Below are 10,969 nucleotides of genomic sequence, written 5' to 3' on the forward strand. Positions count from 1 at the left end.
CAACTCAAATTTCGATCAACATAAATGGCTACGATAGACGATGCGGCTTTCGCGCCAGCGAGGCTTAGACCGAAGTCGCTTTGAAGTGCACATTTGTTCACTAAAGCTCCTGCATTCACACTTTTCCTAGTCCGGGATTTCGCTCGTAATTGCGAAGTTGTCATGGAGACGTCTATTCCCTTAGCGGATATTTCTCGCCAAGGAAACCCGTCTCCGTCTGCAGTATACTGCTCACTAACTGTACAAGAAACAGCGGCGCAGCTACACACGTCCCTGGAACGAGGACTAGAGTCTCCTCAAGATGCCGCCTATCGTCGCGGTGTCCACGGCCTGAACGAACTGGCAGATGAAAAAAAAGAACACATACTTTGGAGGTTTCTGCAACAATTTTATGAAAATCCTCTTATCTTATTACTCCTGGCTTCGGCCGCTGTCTCTTTTTTAATGGGAAACTTTGACGACGCGATTTCAATCAGTCTGGCGATTTTGATTGTTGTTACAGGTATTTAGACTCTTTTATAGGTGCAATTGCATCAATTGACCTTGTCTTAGTCGGGTTCGTCCAAGAATATCGGTCAGAAAAGTCGCTTGAGGCACTCACAAGGCTGGTCCCTCACCATGCTCATCTTGTACGAGGAAAAACAACTTCGACGGTGATGGCAACCAACTTGGTCCCAGGCGATCTTGTCATATTTTCTGTTGGTGATCGTATTCCAGCAGATGTTCGAATTACCAAAGCTGTTGATTTACAGATTGATGAATCTAATCTCACAGGTGAAAATAGACCTGTTTCCAAAACTTCAGATCCAATCGACAGTTCTCAATTTGCTTCTACTATCCCTGTGAACGAAAGACGTTCGTGTGGATTCATGGGCACTTTGGTTCGCGACGGTCGCGGGAGCGGTGTCGTTATTGGTACAGGAAAATCAACTGAGTTTGGAAATGTGTTTACAATGATGTCGGATATTGCCAAGCCAAAGACTCCTTTACAGCAAAGCATGGATAAGCTCGGCAAGGACTTGTCGTATTTGTCGTTTGGTGCCATTAGTGCCATCTGCTTAGTTGGTGTCATTCAGGGTCGCAAATGGCTCGAGATGTTCACTATCGGTGTCTCGTTGGCTGTCGCTGCCATTCCTGAAGGTCTTCCTATCATCGTCACAGTTACACTTGCTCTTGGTGTTTTGCGTATGGCCAAACGCCGAGCAATCATGCGGCGGCTTCCCTCGGTCGAGACTCTGGGCTGTGTCAATGTGATCTGTAGTGACAAAACTGGAACTCTTACAGTGAATCACATGACTGTCACAAAGGCCTGGACAGTTGATATGATTGAACCGCTGGACATTACAGAAGAGATGTCGGCTGGGGATAATTATGCTCTCATGAACTCGCTCTTGGTCGGTTCAAATTGCAACAACTCGGTTTATTCAGCAGAAGAGCGAAAGTATCATGGACCTCCAACTGATATTGCTCTCTGTGAGATTCTTGAGAAATTCAACATGGAAGATGTACGGCCTACTCGTATTCGAGTTCATGAAACTCCATTTTCTTCGTCCCGGAAGTGGATGGGAATCGCCAGCAAGTCTGGAGATTCCTCTATTGTTGGGCCTGCAGCAATTCACGTCAAGGGTGCGTACGAGGTTGTTTTAGATTTTTGCGATGGAATCATGACCAAGTCAAACAAGACAATTGCCCTTGATGCTGCCTCGAAAAAAAAAATCCTTGATGCAGCTGAGGAAATGGCACGCAGCGGTCTTCGGGTTTTGGCTTTAGCACTTGGTTCAGGCGATAGCACTGAAAAGCCATCCAAACTCACTTTCACTGGACTGTTTGGAATGTACGATCCGCCCAGACCTGGTGTTTCTCAGTCTATCTGGAAGCTTTCTCAGGGTGGGGTGAAGGTTATCATGATCACTGGCGACAGTGAAGTCACTGCAGGCACTATCGCTAAGCAGATCGGTATTCCGTTATTTGGAGGTACTGCTAATGAGAGATCAATTATGCGCGGCGAGTTGATTGAGAACATGAGCGAGATGGAGCTGCAGGACGCATTGAGTACCGTTACGGTCTTTGCGCGCGCTACTCCGGAGCATAAGATGAAGATTGTACGTGCGCTGCAGTCTAAGGGTGATGTCGTTGCCATGACCGGTGATGGTGTCAACGATGCTCCAGCATTGAAGATGGCAGATATTGGTATCAGTATGGGCAACATGGGTACTGATGTTGCGAAGGAAGCCGCTGACATGATCTTAACTGACGACGATTTTTCGACTATTCTTGCTGCAATTGAAGAAGGAAAAGCTATTTTTTCAAACATCCAAAACTTCCTCACGTTTCAGCTTTCAACGTCGATCGCGGCGCTGTCTTTGGTCGCGCTTGCGACCACTATCGGTCTTCCCAACCCGTTGAACGCGATGCAAATTCTGTGGATCAACATTTTGATGGATGGCCCGCCTGCGCAGTCGCTTGGTGTTGAGCCAGTTGACCCCGAGATTATGAACCGCCCACCTCGACAACGTAATGCCAAAATTCTGACGGCAAAGTTGTTCAAGCGAACGTTGCTGTCGGCTTCATTCATTGTCGTTGGCACTATGTTTGTGTACATTCTAGAAATGAAAGACGGTGTTGTAACTGCTCGAGACACGACGATGACGTTTACATGCTTTGTCTTGTACGACATGTTCAATGCGCTTGCGTGTCGGTCTGAAACGAAGAGCGTGTTTGAGATTGGCATCCGGTCCAACAAGATCTTTAACCTCGCAGTCGGTGGCTCGCTGATAGGCCAGCTGGCTGTCATCTACGTGCCATTTTTACAACGGGTTTTCCAGACCGAGTCTCTCAGTTTCGCAGACCTGTGTCTTCTTGTGGTAATTGCGTGCACGGTTTTGATTGGAGATGAAGTTCGCAAGATGGCTAATAAACAAAAATGGTGGGCGATTGGATACAGTTCCAGTGTTTAATTTAGAATTGATTGTGTAGTGTATATCGAAAGCTTTAATTTAAATGTTTTTGTACTTCTTTGCTCTCATTAAGAGGCAGTCACATGAACAGGACTATAGTTATTGTTTTGTGCCATTTAAATAGCTCCTACAGATGCGTTTTCTACAGTACATGAACTTTATGCCATTCTCACCGTATTATCCGACCACTCATGCTCCTTTGATTATATGCTGTCCATTCTCGAATAACTCGCTTGCCGCCTTGCGCAATCTGTTCATGATTGCCGCGCCTTCATTGTTCTCGTTCACACCGTCCACCAATATCAAATCGACGCCTAAACTGTCGACTTCTCGCAGATGTGAAAACAAGTTTCGTGCAATATCGGCACCAGACTTGCCTAGATCTTTGACTGCTGTAACTTTTGCTCTTAAAGCAGGGTTCCACGCGGTCAAGTCGAACGACTGTGATGGTAGAACGGCCACTTTAACGCCTTCGGGCACGTTAGTAAGATAGTCCCTGACCACCCCAGTAGAGCCGTCACCTTGTGCCACAAAAACTACGACTTTGGCTCGTGGTGAGTAGTGTCGATATTTCATCCCCGGCGTTCGTACCTTCTCGTCCTTCCCGGCTTCGCTCTTGCCGAAGATAACATTTGCCCAGAGCGGACCACCGTATTGTCTAATTTCTTCCACGCTCACACCGCCGGGCCGCAGCACAGCAGGTGGCGTCACGGTTCCATCCACAACCGTGCTCTCGACCCCGACCGTACATGGACCGCCGTCTAGAATCAATGGGATCCTGCCCTGCATGTCTGCAAAAACGTGCATTGCGGTCGTCGGACTTGGCTTGGTCGATGCATTTGCAGACGGAGCCGCTAGTGGGGTGTCCGAAATTGCAATTAGTGCCCTAGCCACTAGATGCGATGGCATGCGAGCTCCAAATGTGTTCTGTCCAGGCGTGCATGCCGGACTGATAATCGGCTCTTCTATCACCGTACCGTCTAATTCTGCCGTCCTCTCTGGTGCTGGAATTGGTAAGATAATTGTTAGCGGACCAGGCCAAAATTTCTTGACTAGAGGGTCGTATATGGCTGGGATGTTGGTGTGCAGCACCCGTTTGAGTTGGTCTAGTGAACTGATATGCACAATCAGCGGGTTGTCAGATGGTCTGTTTTTTGCAGCAAAAATTTGTCTCACGGCCGTTGTTGACAGTGCTGATGCCCCAAGCCCGTAAACCGTCTCTGTAGGGAACGCGACAGGCGCTGTATGTGCTTTAAGGATCTCGGATGCCTTGTTCAGATTGTGATACGTATTTGAATCCTTTGGTATTGCCGGATAATCTGCATCTGGTGGGAATGCAATGTCTTTGATACACACTTTGAGGATTTGCGTGTTTACAGTTGAATGCTCTGCCATTCTCAAAATCGCTGTAGCTTTTGCTGTGAATGGACTTATTCTCATATATTTTAAGCAATTCTGTGTGTATTTTGACTGCGCCTGCAGGAGTTTTTACTCCTTCATAATCACAGCAATTTGGAAATTATTTAAATTATACAGAATCACTTGATAAAATCTATGAAGTCAATGTCTTGCTTAACAACAACAATTTGTGGTTGTACAGTTGTTCAAACTACAAAGACTGATTGTGTAACCCTGAAACTGTAAGCCGCATAATTATTCTTAATACACTGTTGTGGGTTTATTACACGGGCTTGTGCTATTAAACTGCAACGTGTGTGTTCGCGCAAATAACACCATATTTAGTGAGTTTTAGCCAGAGGGTTATAACTGTTTGTGGAACTGAAAAGCTCATTCTCAAGCCTTGCTAGCTCAATTGGCAGAGCGTGAGACTCTTAAGAATTACTTAGTTGTAATCTCAAGGTTGGGGGTTCGACCCCCCCGTGAGGCTTTATTTTTTTTGCGTTGAACTCCAGTAAACAAATTTTTTTGTTTAAGCTTGCGCGAAATTGGCGAAATCCAAAATCTGAAAATTTTATCAATTTTTGCGTTCCTTCAGGGGAAGTATTCGGCCTGTCGATTGGTCAGTTAACTGATAACAGGCGCTTTTACAGTTTCACTTAAATATGTTTAAAAGTATTTTATTTATATTGACAATGTTCCCAATGAAAACTCAATTTTACAAACGCGTAAAAAAGTAGGATTTGTGAGAGGTAAATCAGCGTGTCGGTCGCTCGTATGAACACAATTTGTGCTTTATAAATTAAATTTGGTGCTAGCAGAGCCAAGGTCCTTGTTCGCGCAAACCGAAGTTTCTTAGCAACCTTGATTTCATTGCCGGACTGGCTGTTTGCTTCAAAAGCTATCTCTTCGCTCATTTCCGTTCTCAAGGTTGCAAAAAATATGTAAACGTGTACATGACAGGTGGTAGGTGCCTGTGCATAAATGCCAATCTCGCTTTATCAATGTACGTTTTAAGTAATTCAATGTTCGAACCCATAAAAACAAACCGCATCACGCCACACCCGATAGGACTGTCATTTATCATCAACTTGTAATTTTTTAGGTGGCAAAGACCTTACCGCTGTTATCACGTTTTTCAGAATCGGTAAACAACACCTGAACAGTAAGTACCTTGGCCACTATGAGACATGCAAGTTCGAGGCATCATTGTATGATGCCCAAGACGATGCTATAACTCAACAAGTACTTGCAGATCAAATCTGCATAGCAACTCTGATTTACTGTAAATGACAGGGTCTATCCATATTATGGGCGCCAAAGTTCGCAAAAAACCAACTGAGCTTGCAAAAGTGGGCTCTAAGACGTATTTTAAGTATAGCCGATAGTCAGTCCATCTCTGACAAAAATTCATGACAATTGAGAAGCACTGGTACTGTTAAAGAAGGAAAACAGAACAGAGCAGAACAGAGCAGAACAGAGCAGAACAGAGCAGAACAGAGAAGTCGCATACTACCATCCAGATCATTACCCTTCATCATCACAGCATCTTGTGCCAAGCTTGTCTACCAGCCAAAGTTCCAGAAACCTCACAGTAAAATCGACATACAGGGTTCTGAGAGTTTGGCGAAACCCTCATGTTTTAAATGTTTCTCGATGATTTCGTAAGTTGATGTGAAGCATCAAAAATCCGCTTTTGCAACGCGTCGTGTCGCTTTCGTCGGCCAAGGGGTCTGGTAACGATTGTTACCTTACGATGGTAAGGGTTCTGTGCGGACACAATTGTGCCAAAGTCACAATATTTACCGAAATGTAAATGCAGCTACGTTGAAAGCGTAAATTTTGCATTAAGAATAAACGCAACAATTAACGTATTTAAGGTAATCATCACTCGGAGTGGGGTAGCCCACGCTCACACTATGTCGCCAGACGCTTTAGTTCCGACCCTAACCCGCTGGACCTACAAAGTCATTCATTCATAGCAGCTCTGGACCATGCATGTTCTGATTCCCAACAGCAAATGAGTGTCTGTTTACTTACCAGCAGCAAATGAGCTCAGATTTATTCTATTCCTTTATGCGGATAATCACTGCTCAGATCTTGCGCGGGTCTGGGATCGACCGGTGTGCGCCGTCGGTGTTGGACACCGTGACCGACTTCACATTACGGTACTTCAACCTGCTCGTTACCAAAGCCATCGAACATGCTGCACTCTGCGGTAGACGTGAGCCTGACATTGGAGACATTAGGATTGCGATGGAAGCTGTAGGTGAGCTGCGGCCGATGAGGATTTTGGATGAGGTTGTGGACGGAGAGTGGGATGAAGAGACGCCGGATCCGGGACTGCAGCGGTTTATACAGTGGTGCCAGGACTCGGCTGCGGATGCAAAGAAGATTACAGGCGGAGAAGAATTGGTTGATGGTAATTGATAGTTCTCTTAACCTGCTGTACAATGTTCTAACAACTCTTTTATAGGACTGATGAAGAAACAAACTAAAGTCAACCAAGAAGACAGATTTAAAGGCACAATTTTAGATCCCATAAGCACAGACGAGGAACAACATATAAAGGTTGATGGCGGACCACATCCCGAATCTTTACAACCAGCATAAGTCAAATAGATCATAACATGTACATCAGTCTCGACAAAGCCATAATGAAGTCAGATTATACGGCTTGCGTCTCACATTCACGCATCATGCTTAATACTATACATTAAAAATACATACACCAAAATACATCTGAAGTTTCCACTAATAAGTATACAGTGAAGATACACAAACATAAATCATACAACTCCAAGTCAGATCGTGACACGTAGTTGATAGATTATCAAAGGCCAAAGAACCTAATAAAAAAGCACACTTATGAAAACAAAAATCTTATGTACACAGGTATTATACATCAACCGCTGAGTTAGCGTGTCGGTGTCACGTCATTCCCGGTAGGAGGTTTCGAGTCTGTCGTGTTCGCGTCAATGAATTCCATAATGCCTTCAGGCACAACAGAAAATATATCGTGACCGTCAATCAAAGTGTTGACAGCCTCAATGGCTAAAAAGTAACTATCGTCCATCAATTCGGCCGGACTGCCAGCAAGCGTCTCATCAGCCAGTTCGGGCCCCGAATTCGCAGTAGCAACCGCAAGGTCGTCCACGAGATGGTCTGTCGGCGAAAACAAGATGTTCGGAGTAATAACTGTCGACAAGTTATGCACATCCATTTTCGACCCCGATTCGTCATCGACATGCGAAAACGAAGCTACCCATTTGAGAAAATTTAAAAGAATCTCCATAGAGCTTCGATGCGCACGGGGCAGAAGGCAACAACACAAATGCAGTACCCTAACACGTGTCTCATCATTTGATATCCGCTGTGACGCGACCCAAATCTTGTACAACTTAAATGTCAGCAAAGGATCCGGCAGCTCGCGCAGAAACTTCTTCAACAAAGCGGCAAGTTGAACAGGCGATTCAGTATCATAGTTGACTTTGCTCGCAGAAGCAATTGACATGTCGATTTGCTCCGACAGTTCCCTTAGCTTTCGAATATTACCGTTCTTCCGGAACACACCTTCAACAGACATGTCTGTAAATTAGTATACATAACGCGATACAGCACAGCATCTGTTTGCTACATACCTTTTCTCTTCATTGCACCAATCACGTCGTCCAAAAATGAAGGAACATGGACGGTTCCCTCGCTGTCACCAAGTTCAGACTCAGTCCCGCTTCGCTCTACCAAGACATCCAACGGAACCTTAAACACGCCAGTTGGAACAGAAGAAGCATTTGTCTTTTTTCTATTGAGTTTTGTCGGGGAGTGAGAAACACTTGCAACTCCAGGACTACTACTTGGCGAGCTTCCTCCACTGCTACTTCCTTTCGAAAACGCACGACCAAACTTCTCCCAAAATCCCAGCTTCCCGCTTCCACTTGCGCCCGCCAGGTCCGGATTAGGCCCGCTAGTGGCGTCGTTAAACTCCTCAACTGAAATATAAGAAGCCATTATCGGTCTTAAAGCATTAATTGCAGCCTCCCGTACGCGCGCGTGATCTTTCAAAGTCAAATCAGCAAAGAAGACTTCTTTTGAATGGTCGCTTGTTGCTGCAGTAGCTGCAGCTGAATTAGAAGAAGACGCAACTGACCGCATTCGGCCGATAGAATTTCGGTTTCCATCAACATGAGCACCATTGGCATTCATCAGCTTTGGAGCTACTCCAACTCCTAACACTAATGACGACTGCCGCTGATGCCTGAACGCGTTTGGTCGCTGTTCTCTTGCTTCCTCAACAGCAACTATTCGTGGAATATCGTCTAGAGTTAAATACTTTTCAGTAAGCATTAAGTCAGTATGTTTTGGCGCCGATGAACAATCAGGACTACGCGGAGAAGGCGATGACGCTGGCGATGCTGCTTGTGACGAAGCAAGAGATCTTGACTTTGGCGTCAAGCGATTTAACGCATCTTGTGACGGCTGCGCAGTCGAAGATAACGAGCTGGGACTTCCATCTGCCTTCTTGTGACTCCGACGACGCTGTAACGGAAATGCAGGCGGAGGCGACGACTTTTGTCGACGTGAAGACTTATGCCTGCGGAAATCATCCGACCGAGGTGAAAGAGACGGATCTTGACGGTCTCCCTTGGACTTCAACACATGATGGTGTCTTTTAGCATCTGACAGTGCCCGTCTGAATCGCGTAGAGTGCAACCTCCTGATATCAGTGAGAGTATTAATGTATGTGTCAGGCATATCAGTCCTGTCGTTTTCGCCAGTAGACTTAGCAGCACTAGCTGGCTTGGCATCGCTAACTGTCTTGTAGACACGTTGCAAGGCAACTTTTAGCAAAAACGAGTACTGTGTTAATCGCGAAACAAACAAAAAGCCATAATAAGCGTCTGTCTCACTCGCCACACATTGACTGCACAATATGGAAGAAGAAGACTCAATCCAAGCTGCTCCAGCAACTTCATTGATTAAAGATCTTGCACATTTTGAGCAGCTGAAACACTCTGCAGTCAAATGCCATCGCCGTTCGCGCTTGTCGTCGGCATTTTTTGCGGCCAAACGAGTGCATTTGTTTTCAATACCGTGATTGCACGCCATGCACTGATCAGTAATACCTGGCACTAAATTCAACTGGCTCAACAATGGCGCAGTATCGTTCAGTGCCAAGTAATCCAAAAACTTCTTAACTACTAGAGTCTGCGAGTCCAGTCTGTCAATAGCCAATGCCGTACTAAGCCCAAACTGAACAAGCAACTTCAAGTAGTGTGCCATCGACGTTACCAAATGAAGTAAATCTTTGGACGCTATAACACGGGCTGGACTAAAAGTCAAACCACCCGGTAGGGCTGTCAAAAAGTTGACGACTGCTTTGCACAATGTCTTTGGCTCCCTACCTAAGGAATGTAACCCTTGCACGTTGAATTGCCGTAAGTCATCAATAGCTGTGAATAAAATCTGTATACGATAAATCAACCGTGACGTGGCCACAACTGCATTCATTGCGTATCCTCTAGTTGCATGTTGCAGCATATCTGATACACATGTAGCTGATACTTCTTCAAAGTTGCTTAACACATTCCATATTCTATAAACCTGATCCTCAAGGTCCTTCTGTCTTTTCATAAGTAATTCTGGTGTTAAATCACTCTCTTCTTTCCAGACCAATGGGCCTGGATCTGTAACTGCTGAACTAAGTTTATTTGATCGATCACCTAGTTGTGCATGCCAGTACTTGTTAATCATGTAACATTCTGGATGCCAGTGCTCATGTCGGCCATTTTTGAAATTTTCTACAAACTGTTTTAAAATTGCACTGTGACAGCCCTCACATCGATCGGCAAACAAAGTAGAAAAGTGGAAATGGCAGTAAACCGAGCCGTCGCGTTCGTAGTAGTTGTCATCTTTTCGGAATACTCGTGGGCAAACGGAGCATGTGAAGTGCTCCAAATGGTATTTATGACCTACGGCCATAACGTAATCACCGCGTAAAGCACCACCACAGACATGGCATAGTAATGATTTGCGTCTAAAGAAATCGTGTTCACAAAGAGGTAGAGTAGAACCAAGATAAGAATTGTCCTCAGTTGGAGGCATAGGGAAGTATTTGTCAGTCACTGACTTACCACAATCCTTTTAAATACAAGTTAGTAAAGACCGTTAACCAGAAAAAAAAAAACGCAGTGTTTAACGCGTCATTTTTGACAATTTTGATGGCTGCGTACTAAACAAAGGATATAGATATTTAACGAAAAAGAGTCGAGACGTACCGCACAAATAAAACATTGCCAGTGAAATGTAAGTTCGAACGCACGTATAGTTGGAGACTGCAATTGAAGATGACAACGAGCACATAAACTAGAAGCTCCTGAAGTTGGAATTGGTGATGTTGAAGTAATTGATCGCAGGTCCTGCTGCGAGGGCGCCGCATCAGCGTGCCTTGAAAGAATCATTGTAGTAATAAATCGACACAGTCAAAGTTGGTACACGGAGACAGCCGCGTGCTGAGTATAGACCGAGAGAGCAACAAGAAGTTTATGGAAACAGCGACACCTCGAAGGCAAGAAGAGGGATAGGGAATAGTGGTGATAATGGACTGGCTTTTAGGT

At 45.1% G+C, this 10,969-nt stretch overlaps 4 protein-coding genes and 1 non-coding gene across 5 annotated transcripts; 3 read left to right on the forward strand and 2 right to left on the reverse strand.

The window, feature by feature from the left end:
* The first annotated feature begins 85 nt into the window (after nt 1-85).
* On the forward strand, nt 86-3,119 carry V1512DRAFT_260351 (uncharacterized protein). Its single transcript, XM_066915840.1, has 2 exons — nt 86-502; nt 553-3,119. The coding sequence occupies exons 1-2, from the start codon at nt 163-165 to the stop codon at nt 2,955-2,957; spliced, it is 2,745 nt and encodes a 914-aa protein (XP_066772641.1). The 5' UTR covers nt 86-162; the 3' UTR covers nt 2,958-3,119.
* On the reverse strand, nt 2,964-4,563 carry V1512DRAFT_260352 (DHBP synthase RibB-like alpha/beta domain-containing protein). The gene has a single exon (XM_066915841.1). It carries the CDS (start codon nt 4,395-4,397, stop codon nt 3,147-3,149), a length of 1,251 nt encoding a protein of 416 aa, XP_066772642.1. The 5' UTR covers nt 4,398-4,563; the 3' UTR covers nt 2,964-3,146.
* Nucleotides 4,564-4,755: 192 nt separating this feature from the next.
* V1512DRAFT_t22 lies at nt 4,756-4,845 on the forward strand. The gene has a single exon. It is a non-coding gene; the product is annotated as a tRNA-Lys (tRNA).
* Nucleotides 4,846-6,087: 1,242 nt separating this feature from the next.
* V1512DRAFT_122942 (uncharacterized protein) lies at nt 6,088-7,120 on the forward strand. The gene is made up of 2 exons (XM_066912936.1): nt 6,088-6,777; nt 6,832-7,120. Exons 1-2 carry the CDS (start codon nt 6,405-6,407, stop codon nt 6,966-6,968), a joined length of 510 nt encoding a protein of 169 aa, XP_066772643.1. The 5' UTR covers nt 6,088-6,404; the 3' UTR covers nt 6,969-7,120.
* On the reverse strand, nt 7,040-10,652 carry V1512DRAFT_260356 (uncharacterized protein). The gene is made up of 3 exons (XM_066915842.1): nt 10,586-10,652; nt 7,997-10,493; nt 7,040-7,943 (listed from the first exon to the last, which is right to left on the reverse strand). The coding sequence occupies exons 2-3, from the start codon at nt 10,455-10,457 to the stop codon at nt 7,273-7,275; spliced, it is 3,132 nt and encodes a 1,043-aa protein (XP_066772644.1). The 5' UTR covers nt 10,458-10,493; nt 10,586-10,652; the 3' UTR covers nt 7,040-7,272.
* Nucleotides 10,653-10,969: the final 317 nt, after the last annotated feature.

Source organism: Lipomyces arxii (assembly GCF_038497795.1).
Source record: "Lipomyces arxii strain Phaff 12-163 unplaced genomic scaffold V1512scaffold_4, whole genome shotgun sequence".
Taxonomy (NCBI): domain Eukaryota; kingdom Fungi; phylum Ascomycota; class Lipomycetes; order Lipomycetales; family Lipomycetaceae; genus Lipomyces; species Lipomyces arxii.